A 19,875-nucleotide genomic window follows, 5' to 3' on the forward strand; every position below is an offset into this window, starting at 1 on the left:
AGCTTGGGCAGAGGGGTTTTGAAACCAAGCTGAGGGCCACATGAACTTAGGCAAGGAGCTGCATGGCCTTAAGCCTATCTCTGAAGGGGTGGCATTTAAGAGACAGTGGCAGGGCCTGGGTCAAAGGGTGGGGGCTCTTCAGAAGTAGCTGGCTGCATGGCAGGAAGGAAAAGCAGACCCTCCTGAAATCACCACCCAGCTCATCAACTATATGAAGAGTTATGCCCAGCATGATTAACTCCTCTCTCATCCCTGGAGTCCAAGCTTTAAAAAAAAAAACTAAACTAAAATCATTCTAAAACCAGTAATACATCACCAAACACATCAACGATACGTATTATCATTACATCATTTAATAATTACTCCCAACATATATAATATGTATCCAGTCATATATTGTACACTGGTCAACATTAATTTCCAGTATTCCCTAATTATGCAGCATTTCTAACAAATGAGAGTTAGGTCCACACAGACAAAATTACTATACCAACACTACTGCCATTAACTCATGAATAAATCTGTCTTAATCTTAAGGATAGATTGTGTGTTTAAACATCCATTTATAAAAGCTTTGTTTTAAATTCACACTCAGTGCTAACTGGGGCACTGACTTCCAAACCCATCTTCTCTATAGGTCTGTTTCCCAGTTCCCTTGATAGGAAGCCCCACCTGTTAGCTGAGCGTTGTAAGTAAGAACCTGGGTCAAGGTGTGGCTAAAGAACTGATGCAGAGACTCTGGAGGGACTGTGCCTTGGGATGCCATCATGCCAAATGCGCAGAGCCTGGAAATGGAAAGGGAACCTCTGAGTCTCAGTGCTCAAGAACAATGACTCATCAGATGTGAATTGCTGATAATGGCTCCAATTTTCTCAGTATAAAGACATTCACTAGGAGGGCTGTCAAAATGAATGTAAATATTTATCCATTTTAACATATGCAGAAAAAATACGCTAGATTCCCCCACATGCACACAAACCCTGTTGCACAAAAGCAAAGGATGGGGGTTGGGGAAGGAACTCGGAAGGAATGCAGATGATCAGGAAAAGGTTTAAACATACCAACTTCCAGGAACTGAACTAATTGGGTGCTATAAATAGGCAGATAAGGAGAGAAAGCAGGTGGCATCTGCAGTTTGCAGCCTGGAGAGTAATGCTGGCATAGGAAGCTCAAGGTAAAACGTCACCAGTCACAACTGCTTCAGTGATTTGTGGACTTTAAAAACAATGCCTAGGATTTCCTTTGCAAGTTGCACATTGGCCAGGACTGACAGATAAAGAACATAAGCACTGGGACACTGCACCAAAACAGTGGACCATCTACGGAGTCTACAGAGAACGGCTGCTGGACACTGAGGTTCTATTCTTAGGGAGGTTATCACACCACACAAATGACCCGTGTATCTTTAGGGTGAGAAGGGAACTGAAACTGCAGGCCACATTCCATGAAACCTAGGGTGGGGGACCTCTAGCCTTCCAGATATTGTTGGAGTACAAAACCCATCATCCCCGACCACTCGCCATGCTGGCTGGGGCTGCTGGACCACCAGTTCCCCAGCCCTGTATTAAACGATGTGCTTGCATAGTTAAGAAGTGCTCCCCGGGACCATTTCACCACTTTCATAGTCATGCATAACCCGCTGTTCTTCGCAAAACCTCTAGAGTGGGGCATGGCCCCTTACCAGCACTTCACTGCCTTCAGTGTGGAGGCCTCTTCCTGCTTTTTTTCAGCCGCAGCATCGAGCGCCCCTAAAGAGAAACAAAAGCAAAGTAGCCTCAGTGGGAAACACAGCTGGAAAGGACCACCCACAATATGGAAGAAGCCGTTTGGGATGCACACATTTAAGGAGATGACCTCATTAGGAGAGTGGTGGAAAGGAACAATTCTTCTCATGTTGAAGCTATTATGAACAATTTCTTAAGAGGCAAAGACTTGGAAACAATTAACCCTGACCTTGAACCACTCTAAGAGGTTTGACGTGCACAGATTTAGCTCTGAAAGGTTGCCCTAATGTGTGTACTCCAGAAGTAACTGGGGCAGGAAAATTTGTTGTGCCAAGCGCCTCTAAAATGAACATGAGCTGCACATGAGCAGGTGGGGGAAAGGCAATCAGAACAAACAAAAGCACCAGGTGACCCGGAACCCAAAGATTTACAGGTTTTCCTGCCTTCCTGTTGCCGTGCAAAGAAACAGCTGAACCACATGGCAACAAATAACAGATGCAGTGTAGTCGCTAACTTAAAACTCACTTAGTGGTATACCTGCTCAGGTAGCCAAACGTTTCATACCATCAGAACACTGTTGCACAAGAGAATGCGTAAGCAGGTTGCTGGTAACGTCGTTGCACAACAGATTGTGCAACGAGTTTCCGCCATTGACATTGGATTACCCTGTTGCGGGGCATTGGAATTCACCCCCATCCACAAGCGCATGAAACCCTGGTCCTAGGGAGCAGAGAACATTGGATGCGGGCCCTAGGAGTGTCACTACAATTCAGAGAAATGTGCAACATGACGATTTGTGGTTCATTCTCAAACTCCAGCAGATAATAAATGCTCATTTAGAAAAGAATTAGTGCCAACTACGAGGCAGCAGTCAAAACATGAGATCATTCCAGCTACTCCTCTTTCACATTACAGCTCTTTTTTTTGTTTTTTACAGCTCATTTTTATTAGCAATCCCCAGCTCTCTTCGAATGCAGTGGTATCTGGAAAGACTAATTACATACACAGCACATTCCAGCATGTCAACAACACCCCCAGCCGTCAGAAGAGGGAGAAGTATCTCTACTGAGGTGTAATTATAATTTAGATCCCAATGCAATTTACTTCTACAGGCACCACTTACATGTCAACATTCTCTCAAGTACAGCACAGCAGACCTGTTTTTTTTAAAAAAAAACACACACACACAAAAATATAATAATTATTAGCTTTTCATCAGATATGTTCACATAACAGACTCTAAGATGCTCTGCCTATTTCAAATGTGAGGAGAAATACATTTGTCAATCAATTAAGTGCACAGGCTTCAATGCAGTGCTGCCCCCTTCCTTGATGGAAGGCATCAGTCAGTAGAACAGGGGATGAGGTCATTTCCCCCATAGGCCCTCCCTCCTTTCCCTAACGCTACTTGAGAGGTTTGGGGAACCCTCTTGGGAAGACATGGTGGAGGCAGAGGCAGAGAAATTGCCAAAACTGACTTCCTCTCCTTTCCACCTCTATGGGGGAAAGAAACAAGGATGAAGAAGCAAGTGCAGGCTTTTGAATAAAAGACAGGGGCTCTGGGAGAGCATCATCTTGCATCCTGAAGCTTGCGTGAGCTTTCAGAAAAACTCCCAAGGTCCACAAATTCACTGTTGAGGGCTAGGACTGCTGACTTGCCTTGTCTATGGGCTGCAAGCTAGCAACACAGGAAGCTGCCTCATATGTACCAATCAGAGCAGTGATCCATCCAGCTCAGTACTGTTTACATTGATTGGCAACCTATCTCCAGAAATTCAGACAGGGGTGTGTCCCAGTCTTACCTGAAGATGAAGGGAGAACTAAGCTCTTGCTGCAGAGACTCTAGTTTCATTCATCTCACTGGTGTGCCAAAAACCATTTTATTGAGAACCACAACACTTAGTGATTATGCGTTGTCCTTACTTTGGAGATTTTCTGCAACTGCAGCTTCTTTCCCAACTCAAACGTTTTCTGAAATCCGTTATGAAGGAGCACAGTCACAAAGTCTACAAATTAAGAGCAAAGCCACTGTCAGCATACTCCCAGCATACCAAAAAGGAAAGGAAGATAATCTAAAAGAGCAGCTCCTTGCCCATCTTCCCTGAGGGCTGCTGAAGACCTGCATGCCCTGAAGGAAGGCAAAAGCACGGGAGCTCAGGCCAGGGAGCACATATACCATCAATTCCCAGTTGGCATGAGAGGACTCTCTCTTCATTTCACAAAATGCATTTGTTTTGAATTGTAAACCACATTAAGTGCCTCGGCAGAAATCCAATGAATGAATGAATGAATGAATGAATGAATGAATGAATAAATAAATAAATAGAGAGAAGTTAGGAGGGAACAAAGGAAGGCTGAAGGCAACAAATGGTGTCTGGAAATCCCTTCTGTACAGAATAGGATTCACCTTTGGCTTATTAATTTAATCACTGAAGAAATAAAAATTAAATTGTTAATGAGGAGAATCATCAGACCCTGAATTGTCTTAGTGTTGCTACTCTGTATCTCTTAATAGCTTTAAAAAATGTTTTGTTTTGTTTTAAAAATGCAATTTTCACTTTGACATTCCCCAAAATATGTGTGCTGGCTCTTTGCTGCCATTATTGCAACAAGTACGCTGCCAGGTTGCTGGGCAGACATTTCCCCAAAGCAAGGGTTTGATATTACAATGACATTAGTAGAACCCATCACCAATTCTGACTGGGAATTAAGCAAGTCCTGTACGTCACACGGGTGTTCGCTAGGACCAACAGAAGGAGATTAAATTGGGAAAGACATCTTAAGGCAGGAAGAGTGACATTCCCAAAGCCCTTAAGGCAGGAAGAGTGACATTCCCTAGGCTCAAAGAACATGGAAACTATCAGGATATTCTGGGTCAAAGACCAGCTGAGCTAGGGAAGGCTCTGTTTGATTCCCAGGCAATTAAAGGACTATGCAGGAAAGGAATGAAAATCAAGAATAAAGATGGGTAACTTTTCTCCTTCCAGATGTTGATGGAGTACAACTCCTAACTACTGGCCATGTTCCTGGGGCTGATGAGAGCTGGAATTCAACATCTCGAGGGCCACAAGCCACCCCAATCCTGGCCTAGAACACCCCACAGAAGGCAGAGATGGACTGGCATCATCCAGCCCTCAGAAGGATTCCTAGGCTTACCAATGTGCAATGGCTGCTGCTTTCAGACACAAAGGAACCTGCTTCTAGTCCCCACAGGAGCCAACATCTAACAACCCCCCACCCCACCAACTGCCCCATACCAACTGTGTTCAAAGTCAGAGCTTGCCTGTAAGCATGGACTCCAGCATCTCTGTGTCCAAGGAAGGATCTTGTGTTTGATGGCAAAGACGGCAGAGACAACTGCACAACCACTCCTCCAACGCAGGGGCATCTGGATTACTGAGAAGAGACAACACCAACTGCGGTCCCCAATATTTTCTTTTTCTAGGGACCTTTTCCCTGACCCACAAGTTCCCCCCCCCCAAAGCTGCAAAATCTTTTGGGTCACTGCAAGTCTTGCTTAGCGCTCTATGTCAAATGCGCCTTTATCTTATGAGTGTAAAATACAAGCTGCCACAGACGAGGAGGCCAAAGAGCTGACCATATTTCATGTCAAGCCCGAAATCCTAGCGAGTCTTGGCAACCTCTACTTACTTCTCCAGCAGCTCTTCCAGGCTCACAATGCTCTCTCTGTGTAACCGCCATGCAACTTCCAGAATGAGTGGGCTCTGGGGGAAATAACGCTACCATGAAGTTCAGGACCCGCAAAGAGGTATGGCCAAGCACCCACAACCAAATAACCAAGCACCCACTTGGCTAAGGCTCAACAGCTGATTAGTGTGGTCCACGTGGTTGCTGAAGGCCCACATCCAATCACAGCCCATTTGCTGTCTCAGCTGTGCAAAGCTATGAAGACACCGTCCTGACATTTTGTGAGAGAGCCATATATAAATACTTTGCATGAATAAATAAAAATAAATAAAGCTTTACATTAGAAAGCCAGAGCATACCTCAGAGGCAATAGGATAGCTGGCAAGGGCCAAGTGTTATTTAAGTACTACAATGCTAAGAGTTTATTAAGAGGCCTGCGCTCTTAGATTTGCTACTTAAATTGTTTGCTGGCATCAGAAGAGGAATCCTGCATTTCTCCCCAACAATTTAAAGGGGCTTGTCAGCATTAAGGCATCAAAGAGGAGTGAAGCTATATGGGGAATGTTCCCCCCCCCCAGCATGTGTGTCTATAGATGGAGTGGGGAAATCTGTGGCCCTCCCAGATGTGGTGGGGTTACAGCTCCCATCATTCCTGACCACTGGCTGGGGCTGATGGAAGTTGGAGTCCCACTAATGTCCAGAAGGCCGCAGGTTCCCCATCCCTGGTATGTAGCGTTTCTCTCTCAACGCCCCACATTTCTAAAGCATTCTTACTTGCAACTTCCAGGTTTCTTGAGCAAACCGCATACGGCAGAAAGCATTGTGCGTTAACAAATCCTTCAGAGACTGAAGCAAGCATGACAACTTTTTCTGTAATTGAAGAAAAGAGTGCTGTTAACTTAAAAAACGATAATAAGTAGCCAGCAGCTTTCAAGGGTGCAGACTCTTTATCTCTCTCCTTCCCCTCTTCTTGCAGCTGCTTGTACCAGACAGGTAAAGTGAAGGGGAAAGGGATTTGGGGCGATGAAGTAAATGGACTCCTGTATAAGAGCTGCGTACAAGGAAAGCAGTGCAGGCGGGCTCATGGAGGTTTCAGTGCATTTGAAATGTCTTAGATACAAGCTGAGCTATTTCTCAATTTCGGGGAGAGGGGTGAAATCCCATGTGAGCTGTAGGGAGAGCTCACCTATTGTAATTCCCAGAGGCCGATCAGACATCAGTAGGTCACAGAAACCTCAAAAGGAAGTTGCCAAGCTGCCCCCAACAGCCTTCCCCAACATGATACCCTCCAGATGTTTTAAACTACAGTTTGCATCAGCCCCAGGCAGCACAGATGTAAGATGCTGAGGCTGATGGGAGTTGTAGTCAAAAACATCTGGACAGGACCACAGCAAATGCAGCATGAGCTAAAAAATATTTCACTTTCATCACAGAGGAACTGTAGGTAAACCTAAATGAATACCAGAATTCCTGTTGGCAGACCCTCAAATTGAGCTGGCATTCTGTGTGAGGAAATAGGTTGCCAGCCTCAGCCTTTAGTTCCTCTAATAAACATTTACGGTTTACTTGGAGACAACAGCAGCAAAATGGGGGGGGTACACTTCTCTCCCACTCTTGCCATGCTCAGAAATGGAATTCCTTCCTGCTTACTCTCTGCTCTGCATTCAGCATCACAGCTTGACCAGACTCAGCAGAGATCTTCTCAATGTTTCTAGCAGCTATTCTGGCTGACAGGATTTCCACTGGCACACCCAACATGAAGGCCTGATCCTGCAAGGCTGAGACTAGAATGTAATATCAGAGATGGAAGTGTGAAAAGAGAGGGGAAACAGGGTTAGCAAGTACAGATTGTGCAACATAACCCTATCCACTCTTGCACATGCACCTTCAAAATAACACCCAAAACAGAAAGTGGGAGGGGATATATTTCAAGGGAGAAAACACAACTTGTTCTTAAAAGTTCCCAGGATAAATTTCCAGCATTTCTAGCTTTAAAAAAGGCTCAGGCTGCAAGGTTAGGAAAGGTCATTGTCCCAAAACTTGGCAAGTTGTTGCTCCCAGTTGCTGTTGATAGTACCAGACTAGACAGAATGTTGATCTGAATATTTTTATCTTTCTGAATAGATTAACTTGATTTTCAGCAGCTCCCTTGGGCAAAACAGATCATCTCTTGCACCCACCCACAAATTGTTCTGGAACGGAAGCTTCATTGGCTGCACTAAAGGAAAGTAGCTGCTTGTTCCACTCCGAACTTCCCACCTGTAAAAATAACACAGAGAGAGGCATGTTCATCTTGTTTATTACTTATGTTATCAAATATAACCTAGCCTGTTCCAGATGCAACCTCAAAATGCTTGGGCATACTTGCACAGCAAACATTTTGGAGTCCAGAAGGAAATGCCAAAATTCTCTGAAATGGAAGAAGGAAACCTTTACTCATCTGTTGCCCTCCAGGTGCCTTGGACTACAACTCCCATCAGCCCTAGCCAATGCTGGCCCAGGCTGATGGAAGTTGTAGTCCAAAACATCAGGAGGGCAAACAGGTTGGTGAAGAGAAAGGGAGAACATTCCATAGATAGGGGACTTACTCAGTTGACAAATCTGCACATTTCTTTATTCAAATAATTTCTCCCGTTTCATAGGATAAGATGATGCCCAAAGGCACAACACCCAGTGGCCTCAGCAGGTTTCAGATATCTATCCACACATTTTCTTTTTTAAAGGACAATCATTTTATGATTAAAGGAAACTTAACAGGTAGTAGTGTGGAAACTGTTCATAAGAAATTAAGGCTGCAATCCTAAACATACTTTCCTCTAGGGAATTTATATTTTTACTATGGAGTTTAGAGAAGATATCTTATGGAGCTGTTTCTTGTTTTTGTATCTGGATTTTATGCAACTATTTGTATTTTAAGATGATTGTGGGTTTTTATTGAATCATGGTTTCATTGCTGTTTTTATTTCTTAGTACAATGCCTAAAGAGTTTATTTTCTGAGGCATCTCATAAAATACAAACAATAAATAAATAAATAGGTGGTAAGCTCTACTCAGCTCAATGGGACTTACTTCTGAGTAAGCATGCTTAGGCCTGCCAATGTAAGGCAATTTCACTCCACATGGACTTACTATTCTCTCTCCAATAAGTATCAACTCCAGATATTTATTTTTAGTCATCTGTATTTACCCCCCAGTGCATCCTGATGTCTCATGTCCAGAAGCACAATTTAAACCAGGAACATAAACACAACACTGATCTTCAATAGGAGCAAAGCAGGCACCAGGAAGCTGTTGGAAGTCAACACTGCTATTTTCTTACCTCAAGCAACAGGTCACCCAAATTGTGATGGCAACTCAAAATATGAAGAGCTGCCTCCTTCAGCTTCTGTTCATTTTTACATTCACAATTCTGTTTCTTGGATCTTCCAGCTTTTTGGGGGTGGGGGTGGGGAGGGTGGATGGAGAGAAACAAAGAAATCTTAACCCAAGAAGGCATGCCACTAAATTTTGCTAAGGTGGTATGGTATGGTAATTGGTTCAAGCCGAGTTCAACTCTGTGCATCCTGATGGAGAATGGGGAAATATTTCCATTTCCAGTGGCCACTTTTAAATACGAGGGATGAGATCCTAAGATAACCTAAGGAAGTTCACAGAAGGAAAGTTTGCCATTCTCTATTTCCCTCTGTAGTCCCCGGTGCCCCCTGAAAAGCCTCTCCAGAGGTCCAGGGGCCCTCCTGAACAACATGTGTATTGTAGAAGCTGCTGGAGTAAGGAAGAAATAGAGAACTTTTCTTCTATAAGTTTTTTAAAGTTAACTTTTCTGAGGATCCAAGTCCCATTTTGGGCAAACCTCCCTCTCCCAGCACTCCCCTGCACTCTATTCAACATTATTAGGACCTTAGAGACCAACTAAGTTTGTTCTTGGTATAAGCTTTCATGTGCATGCAAACAAAAGCTTATACCCAGAACAAACTTAGTTTGTCTCTTAGGTGCTACTGGACAATTTTAATTTTTTTTAATTTATTTCGACTGCTTCAGACCAACACGGCTACCTACCTGAATCCAACATTATTAAGGAGAGCCTTACTAACCCTGGGGAGGGCATTCCATAGGTGAGTAGCAAACACTGTGGAGGCATGTCCACAAAGAGCTCAGGATGCAGCATCAATGTAATGATCAGGGATGATGGGAGCTGTAGTCCAACTAACATCTAACACATTCCCTATTTTTGGAATAGACAGTGCTGGGCTACATGAACAAACTGTCAAACCTTTTATAACAATACAGCTTCCTATGCTCATCTTACAGGTTAATACACTTCTCAGGGTGGTTGTGAGAAGGCTCAGAGCTGTTGGAGGGTGGCATAACAAACGTTAAACTTTAGTTTGCTCTCAGGTTCTGCCCCCAAATCAGCTTTCTGTGCCAGAGGCTCAACACAGGGCCTCTTCTATAATAAGTCAACAGAGCTCCTGAAAATGCACAGAATACTCCCTACACAGAGCAGGGCTCATTCCACACTGTCTCCCTAGTAAAGAGAGCTTCTGGCATATACACAGCACAACAAGAGAGACATACACACTGGGCAAGAGCTGCACCCTTCTAAAGGAGAGCTTCTGAGCATACACAGAGTGCAACTACTACGACCTACCGAGGAGCGCGGAAAGGGCTTTCTCTCCCGCAGACATCGCTTCCTTCCCTTAGGCTCTCTGAGCGCGCGCGCACACACACCAACCAACCAGCGCGCCCTATGCCCTCATTGGCCGCCAGCAGGGCGCCTTTGCCCAATAGGAAGAAGAACTGGAGGCGTGCCCTTTGCCATTTCCTAAAGCAGAGCTGCGGCCATTTTGAGAGTGGCGATGAGGGTGTGAGGAGGCGCCATCTTTGTAGTGGCGGCACAAAAGAGTTAGGCCGCGCCCGTCCCGCTGTCATTGCTGAGCGAGCCGTGGAAGGGGCGGGGCAGGTAGAAGACAGACGTCTTGGGATAGCAGAAGGCTCACTAATTCCGGCATGGGCGGAAGATTGCACCCGTTCCCACCCACCCACCCCAGTTATGGTTTGGCTGAGAGTTCTGCCTATGAATCTGTTGCAAAGATCTGTTGCATCTTTGGGAATTGGAGCTGCATTTATCAAAAGGGCGGCCACCGCTGCGTTATTAGGGGTGTGTGCAAATATTTGCACGCCTTGCCTGAGAGGCTGCAGCTTGTGCGTGTTAGTTTAATGAAAGGTGACTCCCTATAATAGAAGTGTTTATGTGCTGACACTAAGAAGCACATAATATGCACGGGGGTGGAAGGAAAGTCCTTTGAGCGTATGCGGAACTGGCACTGTTGCAGGCGCCAGTCTCTTTTGCCCTTTGTAACAAATTGATCTTTAAGTGTGCCACCACCTACACTCCGGAACTCCCTGCCTATTGATATCAGGCAGGCAGGCTCCATGACTGTTTTCAGTGCCTGCTAGAAACAATTTTGTGTAGGCAAGCCTATCCAGATATGCAGAATGCTGATATGTGTTTTAATCTGATTTTTATCTTATTGCTAAATCCAATTATTTTAATATCTTAAATAGTTGTTTTTAACATTTTTTAAAAGTTCAGTGTTTTATTTTTTGTAAACTGTTTGAGTGATGGAGGGTGGGGTTTTTTTTTAGCAATCAAGCAGTATATATTTTTTCTTTTTTAAAAAAAGAAAGTATGTGCAGTGTGTTAAAGGCAGGAGAAGAGAACACAATTGCTGCAGTTTGGTTGGCCTAGAAGGGTCCCTTTACAGTAGCTCAGCCTTTGCCAAACTGGCCCTTTCCATATGTTTTGGACCACCATTCCCATCGCTGGCTGGGGCTGATGGGAGTGGTAGTTCAGAACATCTAGAGGGGGACAGCTTGGCAAAAACTGCACACACACAAAAAAAGCAGAAGCCTCTGGCATTTTGCCGAAGAAGCCATAAGGTAGTTAACTGCATAGTGTGCTGCTTTAGCAGGAATAACTTCTGTGGTTTTTCTCTCAGCAGGACTGGCCAGGTTCCCATCTGCAATGTGTTCAGGTTGGCCTAAGTGCCCATTAGCTGCTGCAGTTCCTCATTCCAAGTGCCGCGTCCTGCATGCGGTTGTAATTCATTTGGAGCCGGTGACCGGCCAAACAAGTGAAAAACCCAGTGACCATGTCCTGAGGTGCAAGCACAGGCTTGGTTTCGCTTTACAAGAGACCAATTAAGAAAACAGGCTTCTATTGGAACTGTCATGAAATTGCCTTTCCCTGACTCTTCCCTTGTCCCATTTGCCTTGACCCTTTGCCATCTCCTGGCCCAGTCAAATCCTCGGGGAGCGCTGGGAGGAAACTTGATATCTTGGGATGCCAACTTTGCCCCCTGAGTGTTATTCCTCCAGGGGAGCAAAACATGACCTTGCAGCTGGCAAGGGAAGGACAGGAGAAGCACATATTCTGCTGCAGCTTGGGCCAGTTGTGAAGTGTGCATGGATCAAATAGCTCCTTGCTGTTTAAGGCTTTGAGAGGGTGAATAGGCAAGATCAAGAACCCCATTTGCTCAGCCCAGAGACATGTCTGCTACAAGGACATCAGAAGAGGCCTGCTGGATTAGACCAAAGGGACATGAAGAATTGCTGTCAGTTATTTTGTTGTTGCTGTGCATTTAGAAAATAAAATATTTAAAAATTATAATTGCTGTCAGCATCCGAGATTGAAGTGGGGGGTCCTTTCTGAAACTGGAAGCAAAGTTAACCTGGCGGCACAAACCTAACCATGTCTACTCAGAAGTGAGTCCTGTTGAATTCAGTGGGACTTACTCCTAGATGCATGAGGTTAGGATTGGAGCTGGAGACTCTCGCCTGTTGTGCTTTCCGCTAACATATCAGAAACTGCCCAGGGCCATGTCATACACCCTGAAATAAAAATGCTGTTACCACAAACTTGACAGCAAACTTTGACCTAGTAATAAAATATATCCATTTACTTCATTGTTCTCATTCTTGCAGGAAGAATCTGTCTCACTTGGGTTTATAGCTGTTTATATGGTGTTACAGCTAGCTGTACACGGTGCTTTGGAGGATAAGCAAAAAAAAGGATGTTTCCTGCCCCAAGAACTTACAACCACAGTGTGGCATAAGAGGCAACCTTGGGTCTCCAGATGTTGTTGGACTACAGCTCCCATCATCCCTGACCACTGGCCCTGCTAGCTAGGGATGATGGCAGTTGTAGTCCCAACAACATCTGGAGACCCAAAGTTGATAAAAGCTGGACTAGAGGATGGAAAGACAAGGACAAAAAGTGATGATGCACACAATTGCATTTGCAGGTACATAAGATTTTGTTGCAGTTTGAGGAAGGTCCATAGCTAAGTGGTATAGCGTCTGTCTTGCAAGCAGAAGGTCCCAGGTTCAATCCCCAGCATCTGCAGCTAAGGCTGGGACTGTTCCTTGTCTGAAACCCTGGAGAGCCACTGCCAGTCAGTGTAGATCAGGCATCCCCAACCTGCAGCCCTCCAAATGTTTTGGCCTACAACTCCCATGATCCCTAGCTAACAGGACCAGTGGTCAGGGATGATGGGAATTGTAGTCCAAAACATCTGGAGGGCCGAAGGTTGGGGGTGCCTGGTGTAGATAATACTGAGCTAGATGATGAAGTTGCAGCTCCTTACGTACCTAGAGAACATAGTGATGGTAAAGAAACAAAACACGACTCTTGGAGCAACAAACCCAGATGGCTCCTTGCTGAGTAGCTGCAGCAAGACCCTGGGTTTGGATGTTCTCATTTAAAAGGAAAGTGGAAGAAAGGTCTAGGGCAGAGGTGGATAGCCTCTGGCCCTTCAGATGTTGCTAGACTCCCTGCTTTCATCACCCCTGCCCATTGGCCATACAGGCAGGGGTTGATGAGGGTTGGAGGCCAGCAACACCTGGAGTGCCACCCCTAGTTCTCCTCCCTGCTCCAGGGAGAGTTCTGGAATCCCTGGACCTGACTCATAAAAGAAAATGCCCCAATTTTGTGTAGGTTGGCAAAGCAATTACATCAATGGTTGGGAGGAGATGATAAGTATTGGCAAATATTTAGCAGCCGCAAATAATGATGGAACAAGAAAGGAATTTCATCACGTGGGCCAATGGGTGGAAGCAGCAAGGAGAAGGCAAACTGGGCTGAGCGCTGCAGAAAGCGAAGCAAGCTTTTGGGGACCGGGGTCGCGTGTCCTTGCCACATCAGACAGCACAGAGGCACTCCAGATAGATGGGAATGGCTGTTTATTGATCCCTATATCTAATAAGTCTGACCACTGGCTAGCATTATGTTTGCCATGTAGTGGATTTGCACTGCTCCAACAATGGACGGGGTCTTCAATTTCAGGTGCCACTGTGGTGTAGGAGATGGAATATGGGATTTGAACCAGACAGTTGCTATGGCAATGGCCCAGTGCCATCTATATAAGCGAGTAAGGCATGTCAGCTTATTAGTCATTCAGTGAGTTACATCCGTTATGTCTCAAGAGTCTTGAATTGCTGGAGCAACAGAAATACTTCCTACTTGCATATATCTGTATCTGTATCTGCAGAGCCTAAAAGCTGTATGTATAGATTGATGCCTGGAAGCGTATTACTGAAGCCTGATCTTCTGCAGCATTAAACTATTTTGGACCTTAAGTTGCCTCTGTGTGGTGACTGGAACTGGATACAACTTCCGCTACATGGGTAGAATCATAGAACTGTGTAGTTGCAAGGGACCCCGAGGGTCATCTAGTTTGACCCCCTGCAATGCAGGAATCTCTACTAAATCATCCATGACAGGCAGCCATCCAACCTCCATGGAAGGAGGGTCCACCACCTCTCATGGGAGTCTGTTCCACCAGTGAGCAGCTCTTACTATCTCACCTCAGATTCCTAGCAAGGGACCCATTTGTAGCCAATTATACTACATTTGTCTTAACCCTCTTTTAAAGCAATCCAAGTTGGTGGCCATCACTAAGGGAATCCCACAGTCTTAACTGTGTGTGTGAAAAAGTACTGTATTTTGTCTATTCTTAATCTTCCAACATTCAGTTGCATTGGATGCTCCCAGGTTCTTCTACTAATATGAGAGGGGGTGAAAAACTTTTCTCTATCTGATTTCTCCACACCATTTATAATGTTATATTATACACCTCCCATCCTTTCATACAAGCCCTGTGCATGTTGCCCTGAGCTCCTGGGAGGAAGAACAGGATGCAGATACAATTGCGAATACAATAATAAACTGGATCCTGATCATTTGCCAGGCCAGAAAAGTGGAACGAAGTAGGTTGCTCCACTCTGATTTTCACAGAATCTCTTTTGTGCAATTCTGTGATGGATGGCTCTTGCTACTTACCTGTGTCGCATCTGCTCCCTAGGTGACTGCTGTCCCCACTGAAGCAGCAACTGTTTCTTCTTGCTTTCTGTGCCACTAACAATAGGACATCTATTTCTAATTTTTACTTGCAATTTTCCTCAGCCTGTTTGGTCAGCGTGGTTGCTATTAAGCCACGAAGCATATAAAAGGCCAGCAACTCTTGAGTTAATGCATGCTGACATTAATAGCATGGATCGGGGGTTATTTTAATTGAAACATTAATGAACAGGGAAAGGAACTTTTTGTTTCCCCCATTGCTCGAGAAATTAAGTATCTTGGCAATCTGTTACTGACGATGCTAGTAAAACACATATGTGGATACACACAGCCCCACAGCTAAGCTTCAAAAAAATAATAATCTGCTGAGCTGTTCTCCCATCTGCACTGCATCCTTTTTACAGCTTTTACGCAAGAGCAAGGAGGATATAAAGCACAAGCCAATCAGAGATGCCTGCAACATAACTTTCAGGCTGCCCTTGCAGGTTGGTGCAGGGGACTGATGAAGAGGGCCCATTCTGCAGAGTTTTCAGTTTAGCTTTGAGGCAGAGACACTAACTGGAAACTGCATGCTGCTTCCCCATTTTCTGTGTAGAAGATTGGAGACACAAAGGCACGTCACTGATTGCTCTAATCTGCAACCAGATCAGTAGTCCTGCTCTACTAGTGCGTCAGTTCCTTCAAATGAACCTCTGGTTTCTCCTTTAGCACACCAGGATGCATCATGGGGAGGCATGGGGAGAAGAGTGAGCACCAAGATTCCAGTCAGATGGGAGGGCCATCACTGGCAGGGGCTGATGGTCAGGAATCCCTCCCCCCCCCCGGGAAGTCTGGAGCTTTAGGTGCACTTAAACATTGACTTCAATGACCTTAGGCGCACCTAACTCTGCATGTGGATGGAATTTTTACTACTTGCAGCTTCTGTCTTTGTTTCTGGAGGATTATTGGCCCAGCCCTGCAGAGGCCAGCAACTGACACAGGGCTGGTTGTTAAAAGCCACATTTCTGGACCAGATTCACCTGACCCCTGTTGTTCTTTGCACCAGTCTCCCCCTTCCGACAAACACACACGTATCTGGGTATTTATCCATGCATCAAGACTTCTATTACAGTTAGGCATGGGATTTTTTTAATTATTAAGTTCACATTTAATGACAAACTTACCAGATTCACACTTTCTGAAACAATACATGAATACATAGCCATCCTTTGAAATTTATGCTTCTCCAAGTCTTGCAATGCAGTTCTCCAGCCAAGTAATGTGTGCAAAAATGCATATACCAGTGTGCATATAAATGCATATATTAGTGAAAATGACATACAAAAATGCATTACATTGGAGAAAACAGCCCTGCAAAAATATGTATATTAAGAAAATGACATACAAAAATATGTACATTAGGAGACATTCATACTAAAAAAAATCTCTTATAAATCTTAACGAGCATTTTAAAAAAAGATGCAAACACTTGTGGAAATGTGAATTTAAGATTGAGAAATTGAGAGACACTAAAACTCAAATATCCACCCATCTCTAATTGCAATATGAAGGTGGTGGCGTTTAACATTGCCCTATTTTCCCCCCCTGAGCACAGCAGATGAGCTTTGTTTTTATTGTGGTTAATTCTGTGTGGAAAGTGCCCTGTTATTTCTTGAGACCTGGCCTCTGTGAAAAGAAACCTGATGGCTGGCACCATTCACAGTATCCTGCAGGCCACTAAGTGAGTCCTATCAACATGTTATTTCATTCTGCCATCTGTCACGTATTAATTCCAGCTCGTAGATTTATGTGGCATCATTCATACAGATCTTTGGATAAAAGCTCATGACAAGATTTGCCACTGTATACGAGGCCCCTCCCAGCTCCAATACGCACACCATGCTTACCTTTGGTGTAGCATGTGATGCTGTTATTGGTTTAAAAAATAGACCACAGTCCATCAGTGGACTATTTACCAATAGCCAATGGACCATTTGAAGCATGCTGTTGTTGCGATTCTTGCAAAGAATGCTAGCCAGTCAGACTATCAACCTTTATTTATCATATTCAACAAACCACCTTATCATGTTCTTATTAAGCAAGACAACAGCAGACTCAGAATCAATCAACACGGGTGGGTTATGCATTAACTGTTAAAAAGATCCTGACTATGTACTCTTGCTTTGTAAATCTAATACACACAGAGAGACTGTGTGGTCTGTTTTGCCACAATAAATCTGCTAGCCTTTAAGGTGCCACAAAGCTCTTTGTTGTACTTATTTCAACAGACTCCTCTATAATAGATGAGTTATTGGTCAATCACATTGGTATTTGCACATAGTGCCTGAATAGCTCAGTTGGTTAGATGGTGGTGCTAATGATGCCAGGGTTGCAGGTTTGATCCCTGTATGCATATTCCTGAATTACAGGGGGTTGCACTAGATGATCCCCAGGGTCCCTTCCAACTCTGATTCTTTAACTCTGTGTTTGCTGGCTAGGAGACCAAGGTTTTCTGGGAATGTACACCATGAAGCTCCCAGAACATCACCAGCCTAGCCCCACCCATAGGCTGGAGAAAGAGCAGTTGCAGGGAGTCCCTGTCCCCACCCTGGAACAGTCAGCTCCATGGCCCATGGCCCTAGTATTTGTACCATTACAATATATTGTCAACAGCCCTGATGGTCATTTTACTGCAAGGTGGAATATAAGAACATAGGAAGCTGCCTTATATGCCAAGCCAGACCATTGGTCCACTAGCTCTACATCTGGAAGCAGCAGCTTGTCATGGTTTCAGGCAGAGGTCTCTGGAGCCACCAGGTGTTGAACCTGGGACCTTCTGCATGCAAAGCTGAACTGATGCTCTACCTGTGTGTCCCCTTCATACATTGTGGGGCTCACCATGGGTAAACATGTGCACATTCAGTCATCTTGTAATATGTGAAGCAGCTCTGAGGCTAGACTTTACCCAAGTGGCCCCATAGCAAAAGGTTACTTGGGAACAGATGCATGAGGCTTCCATCTGGTTCCTTGTCTTTCAAGGCAATTTGCCTTCCTTAGAGGAGTGGCCACCTCCTATCTCCCCCCTGTCAGCACCCCAAGTTCTCAGATGGGTTGCTATGGCACCTTCTTTCTATCTTCCTTTTGTGGTGACCACAACCCAGAGCTTTCAAATCGGAGAGCTGTACAACTCTTGCTCCTTCTAACTTGCTGAACTTCACACTTCATGTGCTGCCTGGTTCTTTAAAAATGGTGGCCTCATTCCAACCCGGCTACTGCTAATCAGCTGAACTTCATTTGCTCGTTAATGTCCTACCTTCATTTTGATGGGAGGGATTAGCTGAGACAACTTGAGGTGGTGCTCCAAACCCTCCAGGAATGTTAGAGGGTATGGTGCTTATCTGCAAAACTCAGTTTGAATGGAGCAGTCTGTAGGTATGTGCTGCTATTATGGTGGTTACTTTGCCGTGTTCCTTCCTACCCACAAAGTATCTATTTATATTATTGTTATTATTATTATTTATTTATTATCACACTGTTTTCAGCTGAGCCCAGGAGAAGCACCTGGTATGGAAAAGTGTTGCAATGCTAGCTTCCAAGTTCATCCTACTTTTATGTTTTACTGGGCCAATTTATCTGGACAAACTTTTGAGTTATGTAGCATCATTAACAGTCTGTAACCATGCAGTTCTAGGCCAAATGCTCTTTGGATAGTACGTTTGGCCATCATTACTTTTCCTCAACCTTTGCTTTACATAGAGAGTCAATGGCCTACTTCCTTTTTCTGCCGAACAAAGGACTTTGCTTTTTGTTGGCTTATTCTAATTATTTATTTTCATATGCCTGTATTTCCCTGTGCTCCCAACTATAAATAGTCTGGTCCCATCAGTAAACCATTTATGATTATTATCATCATTTCAATTTCTATCCCCCACTTTCTCCCAAAGAAGCCAAGGGCAGCAAACATAATGGCAAATCAGTACAGTTTTTGAAAAATAAAAACAAAAATTCTGAAAACGATTCCCAAGTGCTCTTAGAGGTGGGATTTATCCAAATTTCATGTATATCTTGCAGACCATGGTGTGTTCCTATTTTACCTAATCAGTAAGTGCTGCGGCTCAGTGCCATGGCATAGCATCCGTTTTGCATGTAGAAGATCCTGGGTTCAATCCCCAGCATCTCCAGGCAGGTCTGGGAATTTGTTCCAGTCTGAAATCGTGGAGAGCTGTCAGTGTGGACAATGCTGAGCTAGAGAGCCCAATGGTCTGACTCAGTATAAAGCAGCTTCCTAATATCCTAAGACTGCATATAAATATCTATGGCTGCAGTGAGTAATGTCTATAGCCTTCAAGCCATTCTCTGCCCCCCCTCTCTCTGGTCCTGGACCCTCCCCAAACCATGCACCCCCCAAGCGCTATTCTGTGCCCTCCCATTATGTGCTTTCGCCTAGTCAGAATGTGCATTTGTGGCTAGAGAGACACATAAGAGGGGTGTATTCCGTTTTGCATAGCTGGCATGTAACCCACTGTGTGAAGATGAGTCACATATCGCATCTCCTGGCCCTCTTTTGCCCCGGCCCTGCCAACTATTAACATAATTGGCCCTTGGGAGGTTGCCTGGCAAGGGAATGGGTCCCTCTGGCTGAAGACGTGTGCCCCTCTCTAACCTAAGGGGATGGTAGTTGGCAGCTCTCTCTCTTGGGTGTAGGTTCCACCAGCTTCAGCACTCAGGCCTGGAAAAGCAGCTGCAGTTTTCTATAGTTTCGTGCTGCAAAAGGGCAAGCGCACAGCTTTCAGATAACTCTTAGTTGTTGAAGGGAAGCAAAAGGATCCTAAAGTAAAGGAATAGTTTTATAGTGAGTGGAGATACCTTTGCTTCTGGCCTCAAGAGCTCCACAACAACTCTCCTGCTCTTAGGCTTCTTTAAAAAAAAGGAAAAAGAAACTCCTAAAAGTTACAAAATGACACATGCAGGAGCTCACACAAGCACACCCCACTGCTTGCTATTGATGTCACCCGTTCTCAGGTATCATACAACTGCATTTTGCACAGCATGCAATTAAGATACTAGCAGCTTGAGTAAGAAATGTCTTTTCCCTTGAGGAACAAAAATATTACCGTTTGGAGTGCTGAAAAAAATGGGACATCCATGCTGTGAAGGGAAAGACCC

At 44.6% G+C, this 19,875-nt stretch overlaps 2 protein-coding genes across 7 annotated transcripts in view; one reads left to right on the forward strand and one right to left on the reverse strand.

The window, feature by feature from the left end:
• The window catches only part of FANCA (FA complementation group A), a 36,444-nt gene extending 26,329 nt beyond the window's left edge, over positions 1 to 10,115 (reverse strand). For 3 of the 4 annotated variants that reach the window (XM_033157040.1, XM_033157038.1, XM_033157039.1), the window contains exons 1-11: positions 10,021 to 10,114; positions 8,692 to 8,801; positions 7,553 to 7,631; positions 7,023 to 7,156; positions 6,147 to 6,242; positions 5,376 to 5,449; positions 5,008 to 5,120; positions 3,648 to 3,730; positions 2,848 to 2,881; positions 1,682 to 1,748; positions 673 to 785 (exon numbers count right to left, since the gene is read on the reverse strand). In XM_033157040.1, coding sequence (XP_033012931.1) covers positions 673 to 785; positions 1,682 to 1,748; positions 2,848 to 2,881; positions 3,648 to 3,730; positions 5,008 to 5,120; positions 5,376 to 5,449; positions 6,147 to 6,242; positions 7,023 to 7,156; positions 7,553 to 7,631; positions 8,692 to 8,801; positions 10,021 to 10,057 — 940 coding nt within the window. In that variant the 5' untranslated portion in view covers positions 10,058 to 10,114. Of the gene's footprint in view, positions 1 to 672; positions 786 to 1,681; positions 1,749 to 2,847; positions 2,882 to 3,647; positions 3,731 to 5,007; positions 5,121 to 5,375; positions 5,450 to 6,146; positions 6,243 to 7,022; positions 7,157 to 7,552; positions 7,632 to 8,691; positions 8,802 to 10,020 lie in introns of all 4 variants that reach the window. The other variant, XM_033157037.1, reaches the window with a different exon arrangement.
• A 7,945-nt stretch (positions 10,116 to 18,060) lies between these two features.
• Positions 18,061 to 19,875, forward strand: part of SPIRE2 (spire type actin nucleation factor 2) — a 29,165-nt gene continuing 27,350 nt past the window's right edge. For 2 of the 3 annotated variants that reach the window (XM_033157046.1, XM_033157048.1), the window contains exon 1: positions 18,061 to 18,141. In XM_033157046.1, coding sequence (XP_033012937.1) covers positions 18,126 to 18,141 — 16 coding nt within the window. In that variant the 5' untranslated portion in view covers positions 18,061 to 18,125. The remainder of the gene's footprint in view (positions 18,142 to 19,875) is intronic. The other variant, XM_033157047.1, reaches the window with a different exon arrangement.

This window comes from Lacerta agilis, chromosome 8, assembly GCF_009819535.1.
Source record: "Lacerta agilis isolate rLacAgi1 chromosome 8, rLacAgi1.pri, whole genome shotgun sequence".
Classification (NCBI taxonomy): Eukaryota; Metazoa; Chordata; class Lepidosauria; order Squamata; family Lacertidae; genus Lacerta; species Lacerta agilis.